Below are 22,417 nucleotides of genomic sequence, written 5' to 3'. Positions count from 1 at the left end.
ATTTATTTTGTAACAACTGGTGTTTGGTTGCATTATGTGTTTATGAAATTGCATTTGTAAACAAACTAGCAATGCTAAGTGAGCATCAGCAATGGACCTTGATGTTGCTGAAACATGAATTTGTAGGTTTGAATTGGTTTGCCAAAATACATTTTACAAATGCTAGTTTTTTGCTTCTCCAAAATACAAAGTGATTTATGTGGGCCGATATCATGGAGGTCATAGTCGCTATCCAGCGGTAGGTGTTAGAAACTCACCTGGATATACAGTAAGACCTCGGTTATCGCGGTTAATGGGGACCAAAACCACCCGCGATAAGTGAAAATCCACGAAGAAGCGGCGTACCTTCCCAAAAAAAAAAATAATAATAATAATATATTTTTTTTGTTTGTTTTTTTTTTAGACCCGGTTAATGGGGACCAAAACCATCCGCTAAAAGTGAAAATCTGCGAAGTAGCGACGCCCCTTCAGAAAAAAAAAAAATCTCATCTCATTATCTGCACCGCTTATCCTTATTAGGGTCGCGGGGGGGCTGGAGCCCATCCCAGCCATCTCTGGGCAGTGGGCAGGGGACAACCTGAACTGGTTGCCAGCCAATCGCAGCTGCAAAACACATTAGTTCTCGCAGCTAGCTGCGTTCTTCTTCGACGCACGAGCCGAGTTATCCACCGCTAAGAGTCGTACAGCTGGGCGATTTTACGTCCGCCTGGGACGATCGAAGACAAATTCACGACAGGGTTTTTACTTGCGCGCACCGTGCCGTTCAGTCACTCCCGCAGCGCGGGTACTTTCGGGCGCGATACGCACGACACCGACACAGTTACGGGGGTCCCGCGCACGCCGCCTTTCACCCGCCGCCTTTCGCCCGCCGCGCGCGGACGGCTGCCTGTCATCGCGCCGCGCTACTGGGGTCGTCGGACGAGCGGGCTCCCCCCAGTAACGGGGGCAGCCCGATCACGTCCGCCGCCTTTTCTCGCGTCGCGCCGTGTGACGCCGCGTCTGCCGAACTTGCTCCGTCGCGCGGCCCAAGTGACTCCCCCCCGTCCCATCCAGCCGGCCGCCTTACCCCGCGTCCGCTGATGTTCTGCCGAAAAAACCCGCTAAAAGTGAAAATCTGCGAAGCAGCGAAGCCCCTTCCGAAGAAAAAACATTTTTTTTTTAACCGTTACAGACCGCGAAGCTCTGAAGCCGCGAACGTCGAACCGCGAAGTAGTCCCACTGTATACAGTGGGTTTTTTTTTTTTGTATTTGTATTTTGTTTTTTATTTTTATTTGGGTGGCGCAGGGGTATTTTCAAATACCATAAAAATGTTTAAAAATTGCCATTATTCAAAGTGCATTTTATCTGGAATTAAAAATTAGAGTGATTTCAGAAACAAAAGCCACCGCTGAGCTTTCTGGGGCCTTGGAGTAACACCGTCACATAGGGAAAAAGATACGATGTTCAAACAAAATGTTTCTATTCTAATGTTCACTAAACATGATATTAATGTTGTGTAATAATTAATTTAGTCGCTTTTGCCTTTAAAAATGTTTGAAACGACGATGAAAACGTTATTTCGTGGTGAAATATTCAAAGTTACATAGCACAATGTGCTTTGCTAGACTTTTATTTTATCATTTGAGAGGGGGGTATAATATTTAAATTGTTTTGATACTTATTCTTTTCAATGTGTGATTATTTTATTTAACATCCTTTCCCTCGTGTGGGGAGTTTTCTCTCAAGTAAAGTACAAGATAAAATACTGTACAGTTGTTCGGGTTAGCCTGTAAGGGGCGCTACAGATTTTTGCATACCCTCAAATGCACTAACCACATCCGTTTACGTTTCCCGCTGAAATCCAAACAAGTGTATCTTTGTCATACGGACGAATGAGGGAAGACTAAAATGGAGCAAGAAACCAGGTCCAATGGCGACAAATCAACAAAGCCAACTAGTGAAGAGGATTATAAGACCGAGCAGCTCAATGTTGTAGCCTCTGCATGGATTCTGGACTTCTTTTTCGCCACTGTTTGTAGACGCTTCAAAGAGCGGAATCATAACGCGTTCAATGACGCCACGGCGACTTATGAAAGTAAGTAAGCATAATGTGTTTTATTTTTATCATGTTTAGTCGCCTTCATAAAACAGATTCACAATACGGCGACATTTTATTTCGATGTCTTAAATGATGAAGATCACCTTTTGTTCAAACCTCACTTTGTGTTTGCTGTTAAAAACGTAATATTGGAATATAATATTGTGAATGTGCTTAATTGCTGTTGAGATTGTCATGATTGTTTTCTGTTTTTAGTGTCAATAAATTTGTTCAAACCAAAAAAACTGATTTGTGTTGTAAACGACGACAAAAGGGGTTTACCAACTAATAATAACTTTGCGTGTTTTCGAAAATTCTTCAAAACAACAGCATTTATATTTCTATTTAATTATTCAAAAGCATCCAAATATTTGTTGTTGATGAAAATTTGCATCATTTTGTTATGACGGCAATGTACATTTTCCCTACTTGACCGCTGTAACTACAGGCCCCAGAATACACCGCGTTGCGGTCATTAAAAATCTTTTTTTTTTTTTGTAAAACACGTAGTTTTATCTCATTTAAAATAAAATGCGCGTTGCATATGTTAATTTCTAAATTAAAAGGGCAGTGTGTATTGTTAAGTGTTTCTTGGTGGTACAAAAAACATTAATTCAAATAACTTGATTTGAAGATTTTCTAAAAATCACATACATTTTTATTTAATCTCTTTCAAACCAAACTACTTTGAATAATGTTCTTCAATCGTTGTCCTTGAGATCGCATGATTTTAACGTCACCTACTGATTAAAAAATTGAAACCCCAGAAGAAGCCTGATAACATCCAGAGTTTTAGAATCAGGTGTGTTGGAAAACAGACAACGATGACAAGGATTATAAAAGCTCATGTTGTGTTCATAAACTGCTTATCTATGTACAAATTTTATTTAACTGATCTCAGTATCAATTAAATGTGTCTCTTTCTCTCAGCTATAACAAAGACACCCTTACTCATAAGAGAAATCTCGCATGAGAAATCAAGAATCTGTGCCTTCCTCGCCCGAGTCATGCAAGGAAAACAATTGGGTAAGACTCCCCTACTTTAAAATAGCTGCCACTGTGCATCCTATTATTTCTCTTCACATTTTTCTCTTCAGACACATATTTCGAGGACGACGAAGAAGGGGTGATGCCTCTAATGTCCGCGGCCATGGTCTGGTTCGAGCTCAAAGATATCGTGGAAAATCAAAGTTTGTTCGAAAATGTCACAATCCACCTGATCATACAGGTGATTTTGAAAAAGGCCGTTGACTTGAAACTGGGATGGGAAAACCTTTTGAGATATGGGCCTCGTTGGGTTAACAAATTTGGCATACCGGCTTGACCAAGTTGGGGAAAAAAATTATTGATCTGGTTGAGTCTGGAATGCGATACCTCTGCATTATATGGGGGGGGGTAAACCTGTTCCCAGCATGGTCCGCTGTGTGTCGTAAGAGGCGACTAAAGTGGAGGGAGCGAGGGGACTGGGGATCCTCTCCTCTCTATCTCTACTCCCTAAGAGACAGCAAGGCAAAGAAAGGGGGGCGGGAGACCAAAAGGTCTCGCAAACCCTGGTTATGTGAGAAGATGTGGAAGTAAAGCGACTGAGTGGAAGAAAGAGGAGATCGGAAGGATGATGACTGAAAGGAAGGTTGATGTGTTAGCCTTGAGTGAAACAAAGATGAAAGGAAAGGGTGAATTACAGCTTGGAGGTATGCATGGTAGAAGGTCTGGAGTGACGGGTGGACATGCTAGAGAAGGATTGGCTGTGCTTGTGAGTGAGAAAGCAAAGGAAAAACTGGTGGAGTGGAAAGAGATATCTTCCAGATTGATGTGGATGAGGTTGAAGTGGGGTGTAGAAGTATAGATGTTTATAAGTGCATATGGACCTGGTTCAGAAAGAAGCGCTGAGGAGAGAGAGGAGTTCTGGAAGGACTTGTCCGAATGTGTGGCAAGTGCGAAAGAAGGGTGGAAAGTGGTAATACTAGGTGACCTAAATGCTAGAGTGGGTAATGAAACGGTTAAAAAAGTGATTGGTAGATATGGAGTACCAGAAAGAAATGAGAGTGGGAAGAAATTTAGTTATGTGTGGAAAATGAGTTGGTGTTTGGAAATACATTGTTTAAAAAGAGGGACGTGAATAAGTATACCTTTGTCAGAGTGGATAGTGGCAAGATGGTGGACAGAGCGCTGATGGATTATGTAGTGGTTAAGAAAGGGATCTTAAGTAGATTGTTGGATGTGCATGTTTACAGAAGTGAAATGAGTGGTATGTCTGATCATTTTTATGTGGAAGGAAAACCGAGAATAGATGGATCTTGGAGGGCTAGTTATAAGAAGAGTGTGAGGGAAGAGGTGAAAATGTCAGAGTTGAATAAGGCAGAAAAGGAAAGAGAGTTTAAAGAGAGGATAAGGGAAGAGTATGAAGGGGTTAGTAAAAGAGAAATGGTGAGTGTGGAAATTGAATGGAAGTGGTTTAAAGAGGCAGTGTTGAGGAGTGCAAAAGAAGTGTGTGGTATGAGAAAACTTGGTTGAGGTATTAGGAAAGGAAGTGAATGATGAGGTATCAGAGGCTGTGACAGAAAAGAGACGTGCCTTTGAGGAGTGGCTGCAAGATAAGAGTGGCGATGCGTATGAAAGATATAAAGTGAAGAAAAGGTTGGTAAAAGCAGAAGTAGAAGCAGCGGAAAAAAAGCAAATGATGAGTGGTTTCGAATGATAGGAGTGAACTTTAAGGAAAGGAGAAAAGTGTTCTGGAAAGAAGTGAAAAGAGTAAGAAACAGTGAGTCTGGAAAGGAAGAGAAAGTGAAAGATAAGGATGGTAGATTGCTGTTTAGCCGTAGTGCAGTCAGGGCGAGATGGGCAGAGTATTTTGATGAGTTGCTAAATGTGGAGGATGGGAGAGAAGTCAGAGTCGAGGCGATCGATGGTATGGAGAGAATGCCCGTGTTGGGTGATTTAAATGTGAAGCCTGTGGAAACATGGGAGGTGCAAGAGGCAGTGAAAGAAATGAAAGGGGGGAAGGCACCTGGGTTGGATGGTTGTACTCCTGAATGCCTGTAAAAAGGTGGCACAGCTATGATTGACTGGTTAGTACGCTTGTTGAATGTATGCTTTTTAAGTGGTGTGGTTCATGTTGATTGGTGTAATGCATGTGTGGTGCCATTGTATAAGGGTACAGGTGATAAGTATGATTGTAGCAATTCGAGAGGTATCAGTTTGTAAGCTGTATGGAAGAGTCTTGATTAAGAGAGTGAGAGAAAGAACGAATGAGGTGGTGATGGAGGAGCAAAGTGGTTTCAGGAAAGGAAGAGGATGTGTGGATCAGGTGTTTGGAGTACAACAAGTATGTGAGAAATATTTTGCAAAAGGTAAGGATGTTTATTTGGCTTTCATGGACTTGGAAAATGCGTATGACAGAGATGATAGAGAGGCGTTGTGGCAAGTGATGGTGATGTATGGAGTGGGTGGAAAGTTGTTCGAAGCATTGAAGAGTTTTTATATGAACAGCATAGCATGTGTAAGAGTAGGGAGTGAGACAAGTGAGTGGTTCCCTGTGTTGACTGGTGTGAGACAGGGGTGTGTGATGTCACCATGGCTGTTTAATGTGTACATGGATGGTGTGGTGAGAGAGGTGAATGCAAGAGTATTTGGCAGAGCTGTAGACATGATGGACAACAGTGGAACAGTGTGGCAGGTAAGTCAGTTGTTGTTTGCAGTTGACACAGCGCTTGTGGCTGATTCTGAGGAAACATTGAGTAGGTTGGTAACAAAGTTTGGAAGAGTATGTGATAGGCGTAAGTTATGTGTCAATGTTGGGAAGAGTAAGGTGATGAAGTGTTCATGTGATGGAGTGGGCATGACATTAGAAATCATGTTGCATGGACAGGTGCTGAAAGAAGTTGAAAGCTTTAGGTACTTGGGTTGTGATGTGGCTGCAGTTGGTGGAATTGAGTGTGAGGTATTGCACAGAGTGAATCAAGGAAGCAAGGTTTTGGGTGCTCTGAGGAGAGTGATGAACAACAAGAGTATGAGTATGGATGTTAAGAGGGGACTGTATGAGAGTGTGATTGTGCCGACTGTGTTGTATGGTGCAGATTTAAGAAGGAAGTTGAATGTTTTTGAGATGAAGTGTTTGAGGACTATGTTAGGAGTGACAAGATTGGATAGACTGAGAAATGAAATTGTGAGAGACAGAACTGGAGTAGTCGTGGAGCTGAGCAAACGTGTTGATAAGAGAGTACTCGGTTGGTTTGGACACCTGGAGAGGATGGATGAGGAGCGAATGTTGAAGACAGGGATGTGATTTTTCCGCTAATTCGCGGAATTCCGCTTTTTTTATCTCCCAAAATAAAATTTTAAAATTTCCGATTTTTTAAGTGGTAAAAAATCCGATTTCGTCTCTACAGCATTCCATTTTAGTGTTTCCGTAACTGATTGGTTGAAGTCTCCGTGTTGACCAATAAACGCGCTTGTTATAAAGGAATAGGAGTATGCCATTGTTCATTTCTCACACGTTTTTGCCGGGTGTTTAAAGAAAGATGTCCGTGATCGAACGCAAAGATGCTCCGCGAGTTAAAGAAATTGATAAGATCGTAAAAAACAAGTTTCGATGGGACTGGTTAGAGAAGGAATTATCTACACATGTTGGAAAGAAGACTGTGACGAATTTGTTCAGTGACTTTATTCGGAAGATCGATCGTGCCGGGAAAGCGCTTTGCATTTGGTGCCATGATACCATTGACTGGGGTGGGAGAGGTTTCAAAGCTCTTGAAAGTCACGCAAAGAGCAAAAAAACGTGAAAGAACTCCAGTCAAGAACAACAAATTATTCCATCGCTGGAAGTTTCGGTGCCCAAACGAAAACTCCAAAACTTTACGGCCTCCATCCCTTATTGACATCACAATCGGAAGCGGTAATAGAGAGACGTGATCCACCCCAACAACCTGTACCAGTTGCTGATAGAGTCGTGAATTTTGAGATAGATGGTAAACTTTTCAAATTTATTTGACAGTTTTCCCCTTTTTTTCGAAAATATTATAACGTAATACAAATGGCCATAAATATTTAACTATTACAATAATAGATTTTCATGTGTACATTACACCAACACTTTACTGTAGGGCCTATAATTATTGTATTTTCATTTATCAAATATTCGGATACGCTGCTATTAAAAAAATAAATTATAACATTTAAAATATGATTTAGGAAATTTAAAAATATTATTAAGCCTATAAGTAATCAAAATTATTGTCAGTATTTATATTTTTTAAATTAAGTACTTGTATGATATTCTACCATGAACCCCAAAGCGTGCAGAATGGACATAGCCACATACAGTTCTATCCAGACTGTGAAATATGCCCTAAGAGCAAGAAAGACCACCTCTGTCAGCCATTTTGGAAGGAAAGACATTCTGATGGATCCTGTGCAGTCCAAACTGTGCCTAAATCTGAGGACATCCTCCAAAAGGTACAGGGAGGAGAAGGATGCAGAAGCAGCTATGTTGTCTGCAAAACGAACAGAACTTGCTGTGAAACAGGACACCCAAATGAGCAAGGCTGCCTCAAGAAGAACCATCAAAGCTGCACAGAAGCAGGCTAGAAAGACCTATTCCAAAGCAATGAAGTCTAGGAGGAAGTAGTGTTTGTGTCATGTGAATGGATTGTGCTCAAGAATGAACACTTGTATATTCCTGTAAATATGTTGAATGTTTTAATGAGTAGAAAATAGAAAACAATATTTGTGATATTAAGTGATGTTATAATTCATCTAGAATGTGACAGAAAATATAAATTTCAGAACTTTGAATGAATTTCATGTTTCTGCATGGTCAGTGATTTAGTAGTTCATTGTGTATGCACATGACTCCGACAGATAACATCTTCTGCTATAACAAAGACATTTGTAGTATGTTCTAATATGAGTTACTTTTCATTTGGTCATGATACAATTATTTGTTCATGAAATTTGAACTCTTCAACATGATTTATGTGTTAACTTAGTAATCACATTAGTTAGATATGATGATATTCTCAGTGATAGTTTTTAAAAGCAAAGGCAGTCCAATGTTTTTTAATGTGACTGATTTTGAGTTGACTTAAACTGTAATTTTATATGGGATAGTTCAATATACATTGAAAATTTATGCTGTTGTTTTGTCTATTTCTTTGTCATCTGAGTGCATTGCAAGTACTTAAAAACACGGAAAACCCATGAGCTCCGGGGGGCTTCGCCCCACTTTTCCCCCCACCAGGGCACTGCCCTGGACCTAGCTGGGTGCCCGCGGCCCCCAGACCCCCGGCTAATTTTCAGATAATTTCACTTTGGTCAAATCACATCCCTGTGAAGAGGATCTACAGAGCAGAAGTCAATGGAAGGAGACCAAGAGTAAGGCCGCGATTGACGTGGAGGGATGGTGTTATGAGTGCACTGCAGGAAATAGGTCTAAATATAATGGAAGCTAGAGCTCTTGTTGGTGATAGAAAGGAGTGGAGAGGTGTTGTGAAAGGATAGTGGGATTGTGGATGCGTTCTTAAGGATGGGCTGGGCACTCGTATGATGCGGCAGGGGTAAACCAGTGAAAGCTGTCGGGCCCTGCTGTTGAACAGAAGAGTGTGTTGTGTCACCCTGACCCGAGTGACATGGCCGCTTTCTGGTGTCCCATTTCATCTGGAGGGACGAAAGCATGACGAACTTGGGTGCCGGGGTGCCTCACTTGTTTGGGTGTTTGGGCAATTGGGTTGGCCATGGTCCAAAATAAATTGTGTGTTTTTTATGCTATTTATTTCCCTTTTATTTTCTTTGTTATTGTGCGTGTGTGTTTTGCTGTCGGTCACCCCTTTTGAGGGATATGACCAAGGTAGATAGATAGATAGAAACCTGTTCGATTTTTCTCAATACATATACTTGCAATCATGTACATGTTATATGTATCATTTCTTAAGGGCAGTTTTTTCAAATTGTTTTTAAAATGCTCAGGATGAAAGCAAATTAATATATTTTGTCAATTTTTTAGCCAATACATTTAATAATATGCAATGAAAATTTCCAAAATATATTAGGCTAGCTCACATGAGTTTTTTGTGTGATATTCAGTTCATATCTTGTAAAATGCCACATTTTCAAGACCATACGGCACACTGTGTTAAAAGGCAGTCTTGGTACCTGATTCTATTTCCGTATTGAACACATACACTTGACATACCGCACAGCAGGGCGCAGGTGCCCTCTGCTTTGGCTGCACAACAACTCAGACAAGCATACCAAGTTTGGTTGTGGTTTATCTGATTTTATATTACAGGGTTAAACACAGGATAAAACAACATTTCTTTAAAAAAGAGCACCAACGGGGTCCGCCTGATGTTCCACCGCTGGACTCGTCCTCCAACTCGGGCCATCGCTCCCTATTTCCGCAGGAGCTCAGCTGTGTCTTCTTTATTTGCCGGAGTTAGTTTTTCATCTTCCTCCACTTGCAAACCTTCAATTAATTTCTTTTCAATTGTCCCGCGGTTGCTTGTTCTTCCGCATGGTGTAGAAATAACCACACCGTGGTGGACAAAAACACGGAACGCAGTCAATGAAGGGAATGTGAGGTTTTGGATCGAATTCATATTCGGGGGGACAACTCTGTTCAGCCTCTGGTAACACAATAACTTTCAAATTGTTAGATTCGCTAGAGTTTATGCCTTAACATCCATGAGTACTTCCGTAAACAATGGGCTCATTGTGTGTGATGTCCCTTGTCCTCGTCTGCGATCTTGACACCTTTAGTTGGAAATCTAAACCATCTAACATAAACATTGGATTCAACCCAAAAATTGGAATTGAGCATTAAGCTCTGCTGTGTGAACCTAGCCTTCAAGGACTGAACTATTAACTGAAATCTAATCGACATTGCGATGTGACGTAGTGCGATTGTAATCGCGTAACACTGGAGTTATTTCAAGATTTAAAGACCGCAAACTCAAACAAAGTGCCCCAGAAGAGAGCGCTGTTTACCTATATTTTACCTTATACTTGTATATATTCCTGTAAAATTAATTTAAAATGTTAATATAAGACGTACCTTAAGTAAATTGGATGCTGTTCATAAACCATATAGAGAATGTGGACTGTTTTGGTCTCTTTTGAAAGGTAATACTGTGAAGTTTTTTTCCCAATGGAATTAAACAGTGCAGGCGCTACTAACTTGACCAACCTAAGTTGGAACACACAAAACAGTAATTTTTTGTTTTTGCCTGATTTATTAAAATTTATATTTATTTTTTCCAATCACATGCAAGATGAATGTAGCATGGGCATCATAGCTGGAAAACAGCTGGGACAAAATGAAGTCTTACCCAGTCCCAGGTCAAATTTGATCACAATCTGAGAAACTAAACATCTGTATTTTGCACATTTTTCGAATGGTATGTCCAGGCGTTTCCAAAAGTGGCTGTTCGGAAACTCCAAAAACACCAGTGACTGGTGATATCATACAGACACGTCTTTGCTTCTCGGGCGGGTAAAAGCATGTCACTAGAATTAACCCTTGAATGCATAATTGGGATCAAAAATGACCTCACGGGTTGTTATTTAAAATCTTCACACAAAAAAAATGCAATATTGTCATGTTATAGGTATTCCTCATGAAACATTTGTATTTTTTTCCCCGCTATATATCGACCCCACTCGTGGATGAGTGTATGGACTGGTAGGTCATGCATCTAAGGGTTAAGTACTCATAAAAAAAGCTAGCTTAGAAAATGCACCTTACTTTTGAAATTTAAAATCGCATTATAATTGCAATACTAGTCTGAAAAATTGTAATATGTTTTTTTCCCCAAATCTCCCAACCCTACGAGCCTTGTATACACGCTTAGACGCCCAAACTTCACCCTTTAGCAGCCTCATGGTGTCTTCATAGGACGCACCGCACAATTTAAGAAATACTGAGACTTTCGTGTGACTTATGGTCCTGAAAATACGGAATGACGTAATAAAAAATTACAAGTTTAGAAAAATGCTTCATGCCTTACAGGAGACTATAGAAAAGAGTGCTACCAAAACAATCATGTTTTACCTTATCACCAATTTTTTTTTTACCATATCATTACACTAATGTCATAATTGCTTTAGTCATGTTTGATAGAAGAGTTTCGTGATGATTGTTTTCTTGATCTCAGTCTGTAGCCGTGTGCTTAGAAAAAGGCCAAAGAACGCAAGCTTCTGGCGTGCTCAAGTGGTTCGACGAGCATGTTGAATACCCCAAAAAAGTGGCGGGCAAGCTGTACAGCATTGTGGCGCAAATGGACACCTACAACCCGTTCCTCTCCCTCTTCAGTTTTGCCCGACTGCTGGAGCTGGTGCACAACTTTCTAGATGCTTATCTGGCCAAGCACCCCTCTGACTTCCTTCACAAGGTACAGTTGTGTTCCGCCTTTCAGAGTGGTTGAGATTAAACTACAAATTTATTAGCCTAGTGTGATATCTATTTAGGGCTGTCATGAATAAGACCTATTCGTCTAATAACTTTCACATTCGCGATTACAGTCTTTCATTCTCTCCTCCCCCTCTTTTTGACCACTATTGACTGAATTGTCATTGAAATGACTGCAGCGCAAAGTGACGCACATGCAGAAGCAGACAACAACGGCACTCTGTGTGGTCATTACGGCAGGTCAAATTTAGTTTTTAGCAGCAGTATTTCTGACACATTTTGAGTTTCACTGAGCGACATTAATTAAGCCCCCCATAAACCAAATAATAGGTGTGCAACCTGTTGTAAGAAGGTGCCGGTGAAAGGAGCAAACACAACCAATCTCAAGCAGCATTTGGAGTCCCGTCACTCGGTACAATTCACCGAGCTAGTGTGCAAAGGGAGAATAGCAAACAATCCAGGGGTTGCAGCTTGTCAATTGTTTTTTTTTTCAAACAGAATGTTAATAATGATTTTTGGGGATTATTTATTGACCAATAAATTACTCTAACTTTATTAAAGGGTTGAGCAGAGATATCCAAAGCCCGGCCCGAGAGACAGTTACGGTTTGTGATCAGATCCTTACTGGCCCACGGCCTCTCATAAAATTGATAATGTTTGGCTCGCCAGTGATTTAAACTTGTACAAATCCAAAAAAGATAACCAATTCACCAGATGTTGGCAGTAGCCCCTTGGCCACCTTGCCCTTGGTTTTCTGTGAGAATTTTAGCCCACCTCATTTCCAACATGGCGGCTTTAAATTGGAAAAAGGGGGGGGGGGGGGGGGGGGAACAGTTAAATGTACGAGCCGCCGCTTCCAGGACAAGTAGAAATGGGAGTATTTTTTACCATAATCCAAAACTGCTTCTGCTGAATTGGACAAGAGATTGGCTGTTTATAGAAAATCTAATATCAAGAGGCACCTCAAGACGAAACATGCATACTACTAAAAGCTAACTGGAAATGAACGCTGTGAAAAGGTGAAGCATTTGGAAGCTGTTTTGACCCTGCAAGTCAAATGAAAATGCTATGAGGTGGCGATGCTGATCGCAAAGCACTGAAACCCTTTCACGGAGGGTGAATTTATGTAAGACTGACAGGTTTAATAATCATTTTATTTGTATAGCCCTTAATCACAATAAGTCTCTAAGGGCTTCACAGATTATGACACTATGTTACACAGACTATTTTTCAGCCGACAAGAAGAGTAGGTTATTATTCATATGCAATGGAGTAGAAGTGAGTTTTAAGTTTAGATTTAAACATTTCCACTGAGGTTGCAGATCGGATCTCAGGGGGAAGAGCATTCCACAGCACCGGTGCCCGGATGGAGAACGCTCTCGAACCAGCAGAACACTTCTTTGCTCTCGGGATCACCAGAAGACCGGCACTCTCAGATCGTAGGCTTCGGACCGGGACATAGGGGCAGATCAGATCTGAAAGATAAGAGGGAGCAAGTCCATGTATGATTTTGTACAATACTAAGAGAACCTTGAAGTCACATCTTTGGCTAACTGGGAGCCAGTGCAAGCTGGCCAAAATCGGTGTTATGTGATCGTACTTTTTTGTCCTAGTTAAAAGCCTCGCTGCGGCATAGTCAGCCTTTACATATTTTTAGTTTGGTTCAAAATTTAAAGTGTCGTTTTAACAAATGTGTTTTTGTATAGGATGCATGAGAGTTAAAAATAGGGGATTGTAGTAAGTGCCACAACATATATTTTAAGACAAATTACAACAAAATGCCAAACCCGCTTCCAGGCAAAAGCGAATGCTTGAGCATATTTTATTTCACTGTGTGTGACCTTTGATAATATGATGAAACCTATGGAATAATAGTAATGCCAGAGCCTGTCTCATCTCATCAGCTACACCGCTTACCCTCAGTAGGGTCGCGGGGGTGCTGGAGCCCATCCCAGCAATCATCGGGCAGTGGGCAGGGGACACCCTGAACTGGTTGCCAGCCGATCGCAGGGCACACAAGGACAGACAACTCACTCGCTCATTCACACCTAGGACCGGCCAATTCACCTAAAATGCATGTTTTTGGAATGTGGGAGGAAACCGGAGTGCCCGGAGGAAACCCACGCAAGCACGGGAAGAACATACAAACTACGCACAGGAAGTCTGGAGCTTGATTTGAACCCACGCAGGAGGTTCCCAAGACATGAACTGTGCCGCACATGCGCTATAACTGCGCCGCCGTGTTCTCCGGTTCCTCTCCCTCTTCAGTTTTGCCCGACTGCTGGAGCTGGTGCACAGCTTTCTAGATGCTTATCTGGCCAAGCACCCCTCTGACTTCCTTCACAAGATGCCAGAGCCTGTGTCCCATAACAATACCAATATACCACTTAAAATTATTCTGCTTCCCGCAGTTTCCTAAGAGTGTTGAGGTTCAATTCTCTCCTAAATAGTGGTTTTAAAACGAGGTGCGACCTAAGTAATTTTGTAAAAATGTCATGAAATATTGCAAACAAGGATAGCAACTATTTACCTTTAGTGCAGAGTGCAGACAGTGCTGGGCAATAAGTGTAAGGAGTGACCTTGTGTATAGCTCTGCCCATTCGTACCGTTCATCCAGTCAAATTGCTCTAGATCAGACCTGGGCACTCCGGTCCTGAAGGGCCATACGTCCTGTCAGATTTTGAAGTTTGCTCTTCTTTAACTCAGGTGATACAAACTATAACCTCGTTAGCAAGCTAGCAAGTGCTCGTTAACGATACTAGTAATTGGAATCACCTGTATTGGATCAGAGAAACCTCAAAAATCATGCAGAACATACGGCCCTCCAGGACCGGAGTGCCCAGGTTTGCTCTAGATGCTTAGCAAGACCTTCTAGGTATTTAAAGTTTGTTATGTTGCTTATCATCATAAAGTGTCTCAACAATGAACACAGATTGCTTTACAGCCTAAACGGGGTATGTTGGTTTGACACTTTGTCTGTATACTGGGGTTAAATTATCTACATTCAGCTTGTAATCCGTTCGTTTCGCTACAGTACTTTCGCATATGAATAAACAGACACATAAAGTTATTCCCAGTATGGTAGTTATGCCTTCCTTTCAATAGACACATTTTCCATGATGAGGTTCTGTTTGTGTTGTTTTATTCATCCACAAAGCGCGAAATTACATTAAACTTGCGTCTTCTTCGACACTTATTTCACCTGTCTCACTCTTGCCTTTACTGCTTGGGCGCCCCTGGCGGCCTTTAGAAAAAATACATAAATTTGTCGTATCATTGCTTAAGCCGCAAAGTTTGAAAGCTTGGGCTTGTGGGGGCTTATCGTCTATATTTTTACTTTAGTTTGTATTTTCTAATTAAGACAAGAGAATGAAACAGTGTCTCAACAATGCACCATTCCCTTTTACTTTTCATGATTTTGTTCTTTATATTTAATAACTAACACTTTTTTGTGTGGTCTGACATTTGACCATATTGAAATATCTTGCATTATTAGCCTAGTCATGGTGACCACCATTACTTTGGTTTAGGTTTGGAAGTGCAGCATAAAAGCCTCCCCTAATATGGTCGCGCCCTCTCCACTTTGTTTTATCACCAAGGCGGGATGTCAATTTCTTTTTACCCCCATAATTGAGACAGACCAAGGTCAAGCCTGAAAGGCTGCATTTAAGTGGCCAGCCTCATTTGGCAACATATCAGCACATTTAATGTGAGAGTTAATTGGTTTGGAAAGCTAAGGAAATTGAATTAAGGGAGAGATCATTTATGTTGTCTCCCGTCTCTCAGGAAGCCATCAAGGTGGTCCAGTTGTCCCCGACTCCTGATTCGGATGCCACAATGAAAGAGGACACTTCCCACTTGAAGAATTTGGACCCTAAAACTGAGTAGGGAAAAAGGGAGGGAAAAAAAACATGTTTTATATAAATCACCAAGATATGGTATGCACATTTTATTGCAGCCATAAATCTTAATCATTTTCCCTCAAAGTGACAGAAACAGAAGGTATCTCTCATTAGTAGTTCTCATGGGCTTAGTTGAGTTTAAAACTATGAAAGCAATTTTTACGCCATAACACTTTTTTTAACAATTGTGTTTTTCTTTTCTTTTTTTTTAAAAAACTGTTGGCAGAACAAAACCATGTGCTGTCGTCGCCCCAGATAAAAAAGTGTACATGTCCCTCCAATGGCAATCGCTCAACGGTGAGTGCTTGCAAAACAACTTTCAATGTATCCTGTTGTATTAAGTCTGTTAATTTTATCCCCACAGAAATGTCCTTGACTCAGTCAGAGAGTTTTAATGAACAAAGCGTAGGGTCTTTGGAGGATAACAGTCTCTCCCAGGAAGCGGAGCAATCGCCACAAGATGCTGTCAAGTATGTCAATTGTTTACATATGCTTTTTGTGAAACTGTTCTCTACTGAATATACAAAGTTTGTACGGGTGCTTAAAATATTTGAAAATGCTTGAATTCTAATGCTGTTTTTAAGCTCAGGAAAATCCTTGAATTTTGGGTCAAGTGCTCGAAAATGCTTAAAACTGTTGCCCTTCTCTGGTTTCCTGGCAGTCTGTCTCTATAGATCCCACAATATATGAAGAAAAATTGGGGGGGTTTGGGGGTGCATGAAAATGACTCCGCCACGCCTGCTCTGGTGGCTTGTCATTATGGTGTTGTCCTGTAAAGCGTCCCAGCCCCCGACTGGCCGCACACAAAAGGATAGCTCTTATTTAGTAGCTCGATTAAGCTTTTATTTTTTTAATGATATATTATTAATATTAACAAAACATTATGCACCAACTTATTTAGTAATTTCATATGTTATGCAAGGATTTCCTTCAAAACACATTAAATATAAGTGTAAATATTCACAGATCTACAAAAACATTTAGTAAAATACACAACAATTTTAGCTTTTTAGTAGGAATCGACCATTATGGGGTTTTTTAGGACCCATGGCAATTATTGGTTATAATAAGAGGCAGATGACCTTTATGGGGGAGCCAATATTCGTTTGCTACAAAAGTTAAATATTGGCATAAGAAATATTTAAAGAAAAAAAAACAAGAATTTTTGTGATAAATTTTTATTACATTTTATTAGCTCTCTAAAACCTTTTATTGTAAATACATTTGAATTTCAACACAACTAACATGACTAACCTTTCACTTTAACTAAAAACTAACCGTGCAGGATTACAAATTAGGCTTAGCAGCAACTTGCATAGGTACATAAAAAGTTAAAAAGCTTAAAAAAATGTCAATCCAACCAAGCTGACTTAAAATAACTTGAAACAAAAAGTGGATGGAAATTTAAACAAAACTGGCGGATGGAAAAGTGTGGGCACTCCTGTTTGTGAGCCAGATTGACGAACTAATGTTATGGTAAGAGAGCTAATCACTTCCACTTTAATATACTTTTTCTGCTCTCTCTCAATCACCAACACACACACACCTAATTGACAAAATAATGTTATAATAGGACCTATTTCAGTTTCCACATGAACTTTCCTCTCTTTATCAAGTTACCTACACTTTTTACACCATCTCTTAATCGCAAACATGTTTTTTTTACCACAGACACAGGCATGTTAGCAGAGCTATTGCTCATCCAATCAGAAGGTGCGGGGAGGGAAGAGGGTTTGTAGGAGAAAGAGAACTAGTCTCAGGCGGCATCTGTGACATAATAATAATTTGGACACGATATATGTCAAATTCCCAAATATTGGCCCTGATAATCAGTCGACATCTACATTTTACTCACCAAACAGAAGTTGAACAACTACAGAAAATCCCTTCAAATGCAAAGCAATAAAATACAAAATATTAACTCTTCACTGCTATAACTAGATGATAACATGCACAATAAAAATTGAACTATTTACAATTCTATTTGAACCATTTTAGACACAGATCCTCTGAAAAACTGGCATAAAATATAAATTAAAATAAATAAAACAAAACACAAAAGATCATCAGTCTCTAAGATTGAATTCACTCTTCTTCAGAGCAGATATCAATAAAATGAGTCCAAATTGTGCTCAATTGTCTGTTTGTTTATGCATACAGTGCTTTGTTCTTTTCTTTTTATTTTCAGCAATGAACTCATTTATTCCACAAAACCTATAGGGCCCTTTCCGTGTTTGTAAACAAGTGTTTTATTGAAGCTGTGTGTGCATTATTGAAGAAAAATAGCAGAATTCATGTCAGTTTATAGCAGTCCATTGAAACAAAAAGATTGTAGATCAGAGTTGGAACAGCTCAAAATAGCAAAAAGGATGTGATAGCAGAATGGCGGCGCCCTCTGGCTGCGGCTGCATCGACTCGCTACAACGGGTCAGATGTATCGACATTTCGTTCTGTGTACATTGTTACAAAGAATGACAATACAAAGGAAATTATTAATTATTATTATTATTATTAAAGATATTTTGTTATCAAAGTTTAAAAAAAAAACTTCTTTTTTTTTTTAAGGTACTGGAAAAATTGGTCTTGAAAGTGCCTAAAAATTGCTTGATTTTGGCCTTGAAAAAGGTGAACAACACCTGAATATATTGATTTACTATATCCCCTCACTACTTTGCGCATCACACCTGGCGGGTGGGAAAATATTCCTCAATCCATTATTCTTGATTGCATACTGCTGCAGAATGGGGTCAGCAGAGTGCACTTTTGTCCCGCCTGCTGTCTCTTTTTTGCTGTTATTATATTACTGCCTAAAACATACTGCACTCGTGCTGCCGCAATCCATTATCCTTGATCTCATATTGCTGCGAGCGATAACCCGCAGAAGGAATTTTTGTCAGGAGGCGTGCTAGATCTCCCTAAAATGAAATGCACATTTAGGACCGTGATCAATTATCCCCCTGATTGACTATTGCTTGGAGCGGAGGCGGGCAGAGTTCTATTCATTTATTTATTTAATAACACAGTTCTGGCCGCCGATGCATGTCATTGTGGCCTGCCTAAAATGAAATGCTCTGTTTTTGCCCCGATCCATTATCCCCAGTCGGCTATTGATGAGAGTGGGCTGAGAGAGCAAATTTGTGTCATACGAGGTGTCTTTTTTCCTTGTTCTTTCTGCTTAGAATGGACACCCCAGTCAACTTGCTTCATGCGGGGACCTTGACAGCACATGGAAAAAAAAAGTGGGAGGTTACTTCCTTGGTTTTCACATATTGATAAACAGGATTAAAATATATCTTTAAAGACAAGAGAAATCTAATCAATAAAGATTTTACATAAGCCTGTTGAGTAGGCCCTCATGAAAGCACAGAGCACATAATAAATTATTTAAGCTTTGAAATTCCCACGCAATTTTAAACATCACTGTATCAGAAATGATTAGGTGGTAGAGAAAAATAAAAATAGTCTTGCATGTACAACTCTAATGCAAAGGTAGCATTAATTATCAGTTGTACTGTCATCTAGTGATATTTTACAGTATTGTTGAAACATTGTCATCGCCCCATTTTGTTGCCATTGCTTTATAGATTAAACAGTTTTAAAAAGTAAGTTATCACAATGGCAAAATATTTTGGTGTGTGTGTGTGTGTGTGTGTGTGTGTGTGTGTGTGTGTGTGTGTGTGTGTGTGTGTGTGTGTGTGTGTGTGTGTGTGTGTGTGTGTATCAGAGCAATATCCCCCTAATGGGAGGTGGCTAGAGTCGAGCACATTCACATGTCGGTCTCTTTCTGGGAGATTGATACAGAGGAGGGGATTCCAACCCCCCTCGCTCAACCCAACTGATTTGTTAGGAGTCATTAGGTGACCAAACGCCCCAATTCCAACCCTTAATGCTGAGCGCCAAGCAGGGAGGCAATGAGTACCAATGTTGTAAGTCTTAGGTATGACCCGTCAGAGGCTTGAACCAGCAGCATCCCAGTCTCGGGGCGAGCGCCCTACCCCCAAGGCCACCGGCGTGCGTGCGTACATATATATAGTCGTATTAAAAACATTTAACAACGCAGCAGATTTAATTTCCCCCTATGTTCCGGTCCGGAGCCTTCGCTCTGAAAACGCTGGTCTGCTAGTGATCCCAAGAGCCAAGAAGAGTTTCGCAGGTTCGAGAGCGTTCTCCATCCGGGCCCCAGTGCTGTGGAATGATCTTCCCCCTGAGATTTGCAAACTCTGTGAAAATGTTTAAATCTAAGCTTAAAACACACTTCTACTCTAATGGATATAAATAACCTATATTTTATGTTGATAATGTGAGGAGATCCCTACAAAGAGCAAACGCAAACTTTTTTCCCCTCAAACCAACATAATGGAACCAGACACACAGATGCACCCTCACGTGTGCATCAAAGCTCTGAGAAGGAAAGGTATGTTGTTTTTATGTTATATGTCGAAGTGTCCTTGGGCAAGACACTGAATCCCTAATGCCCCCCATAAGCAGGTAGGCGCCTTGCTTGGCTTCATGGCCGCTATTGGTGTTGTGAGTGTGTGTGTGAATGGGTAAGTGTGAAACACATTCTAAAGCGCTTTGGGAGGTCTTCATTGACTTGAAAAGCGCTATATAATCTATATATATATTATTATATAATATATATATATATATTATAATATTATTATATATTTTATATATATATATATATATATATATATATATATATATATATATATATAAGCGCTGTGGAGGTTGTCAGCAGTATGAAGTTCCTAGGGGTGCACATTACAAACAAACTCACCTGGTTCGTGAACACTGCATCACTGGTTAAGAGGGCACAGCAGCGCCTGTACTTCCTGCGGAGGATGAGGAGAGCCCACCTGCCCCGACCTTCCCTCATCGCATTCTACAGGGGCACCATAGAGAGTATCCTGACCAGCTGTATCTCTGTGTGGTGTGGAGGCTGCAGCGCTACCGACTGGGGTAGTGTGAGGAGGGTAACGAGGACAGCAGAGAAAATAATCGGGACTACACTTCCCTCCATTCAGGACATTGGCCAGAAGCGCTGCCTATCCCATGCTAAGAACATTATCGGGGACCCCTCTCACCCCCATCATGGACTGTTCACTCTGCTAGCCTCTGGGAAGAGGTACTGCAGTGTGCGGTGCAGGACCACCAGGTTCCGCAGTAGTCTAGTCCCCCTGGCCATTAGACTGTTAAATGGTCAATCTAACCTATAGTTAACCTAAATCTAAACGGCTGCTAATTTTACTTTTTGCACTACTGGCAGTTCTTTATAGCTGCCACTCCTTGCACATTTGCTCTCTGCACTATTGTACTTACAGCGTTATTGTTACAGTGTTAATGTTACTGTTTACCTGACTTGTTAACCTGACTGCTCATTTTGCACATCTGGTTAGCTACTCCTCTTGCACTATCGGCACTATGGTAAAATACTATACGTAGCCATAATACAATACAACTTTTACTTATATCTGTACATTCAAGGAAACTGGGCGGGTCAGATGTATCGACATTTCGTTCTGTATACACGTGTACTAGAATGACAATAAAGTAGATCTGAATCTGATATAAAAATGCAGACAGACATATTAATTGCCCTCATGTAGGTTTTAGATGAATGGATGGTGTCATAATAGCCTGTAGTTTGCAATAGGGTTTGATCTGTGCAGCCCTTTGAGACTATTTGTGATTAAGGGCTATACAAATAAACATGACTTGTCTAAATGATGACAAAAACACAAAATCTCTAAATGTTTTTTATTGCATCAATAATTATTTGTCCTTTCAGGAAAGAAAGTAAACACCGTGCCACCAAAAGACCCCCCGTCTCTGGCCGAAGATTGCTTTCAAAAAGTGAGTTTGCTTTGTCTTTTTTATCGGTTATTCCTTTTTCTACAAAATATAAACACTGTGCACTTCTTGCTAATAGACTCGTCGCTGATGTTATTGTCACCGTACTCTCCTGTCAGCTGTAAAGCAAATTTGGTCAGTAAAGCTTAATGGTTTTCATGGGAAATGATTTGCCATAATTAATAGTGATTTTTTTTTCTGTGTTGTAGAGTATGCACTTGTCCGGCGACTCCAAGGCTGACCAATCGGGGGAGATCCCTACAAAGTAAAATCTTTTAATGCCAATTCGCTGCAGTGTAATGTCGCAGGTCGATTTGACCCTTTTATGCATGAATCCAAATCCATAATTTAATTTAAAATAATTTATCCCCTAATAGGAGCAAACGCAAACTTTTGTCCCCTCAAACCAACATAATGGAACCAGACACACAGATGCACCCTCGCGTGTGCATCAAAGCACTGAGAAAGAAAGGTATGTTGTTTTTATGTTATATGTCAAAGTGTCCTTGGGCAAGACACTGAATCCCTAATGCCCCCAATAAGCAGGTCAGCGCCTTGCATGGCTGCATGGCCACTATTGGTGTGTGGGTATGTGTGTGAATGTGTAAGTGTGAAGCACATTGTAAAGCGCTTTGGGAGGTCTTCATTGGCTTGAAAAGCGCTTTATAAAAAATGCAGACAGACCATTTATGTGTATTTTTTGAGTCTCCAAAATGTAGCCTTTCAAAATCTGGCCTTCTTGTTTTCCAGATGTAAACAGCACTCATACTACTCGGGATCGTTCTCATCGGGTTAGTTCCACCGACGAGGCTGCCTACCATCTTGTTTAAGTGTTCACGTTCTGGTTGGTATTGTAGAAATGGACGCCTGAGCTGGACTATCGACTGATGCAGGGCGTCCGCCAGCACGGCAAAGGAAAGTGGTTTAAAATCCTGCAGGATTACGATTTCGAGGGCCGCACTGGCGTGATGCTTAAAGACCGCTGGAGGATTTTGGAGAAGAACGAAGTAGTGGACTGAAGATAAAAGGCTGTCTATTTTTTTGTGTGTTGTTTCCTATTGAATGTTTTTTTTGCTTGGCTTTTTGTATTTTATTATTTTGACATTTTTGGAGACTGCATTTAGTAAAACTTGATATACAATCAGTAACTTTACATTTTCTATTTGTTTTCTGTGTGTGTG

The 22,417-nt window shown here is 40.6% G+C and overlaps 1 protein-coding gene across 1 annotated transcript; it reads left to right on the top strand.

The window, feature by feature from the left end:
- Nucleotides 1-1,790: 1,790 nt before the first annotated feature.
- terf1 (telomeric repeat binding factor (NIMA-interacting) 1) lies at nucleotides 1,791-22,389 on the top strand. The gene is made up of 13 exons (XM_088322854.1): nucleotides 1,791-2,075; nucleotides 3,009-3,104; nucleotides 3,176-3,306; nucleotides 11,228-11,464; nucleotides 15,268-15,365; nucleotides 15,598-15,680; nucleotides 15,748-15,853; nucleotides 21,175-21,239; nucleotides 21,316-21,371; nucleotides 21,446-21,501; nucleotides 21,614-21,708; nucleotides 21,987-22,027; nucleotides 22,094-22,389. Exons 1-13 carry the CDS (start codon nucleotides 1,889-1,891, stop codon nucleotides 22,253-22,255), a joined length of 1,413 nt encoding a protein of 470 aa, XP_088178980.1. The 5' UTR covers nucleotides 1,791-1,888; the 3' UTR covers nucleotides 22,256-22,389.
- Nucleotides 22,390-22,417: the final 28 nt, after the last annotated feature.

Source organism: Urocampus carinirostris, chromosome 18 (genome assembly GCF_059441175.1).
Source record: "Urocampus carinirostris isolate Australia breed hairy pipefish chromosome 18, RoL_Ucar_1.0, whole genome shotgun sequence".
NCBI lineage: Eukaryota > Metazoa > Chordata > Actinopteri > Syngnathiformes > Syngnathidae > Urocampus > Urocampus carinirostris.
The sequence above is the reverse complement of the archived record's forward strand: the minus strand, read 5'-3'. Positions and strand labels throughout refer to the sequence as shown.

Coding starts and splice junctions, on each gene's coding strand:
- terf1 (XM_088322854.1), top strand. CDS start 1,889: ATGGAGCAAGAAACCAGGTCCAATGGCGACAAATCAACAAAGCCAACT. Junction 21,502..21,613: donor TCGGGGGAGATCCCTACAAA/GTAAAATCTTTT, acceptor ATCCCCTAATAG/GAGCAAACGCAAACTTTTGT. Junction 21,709..21,986: donor CAAAGCACTGAGAAAGAAAG/GTATGTTGTTTT, acceptor CTTGTTTTCCAG/ATGTAAACAGCACTCATACT.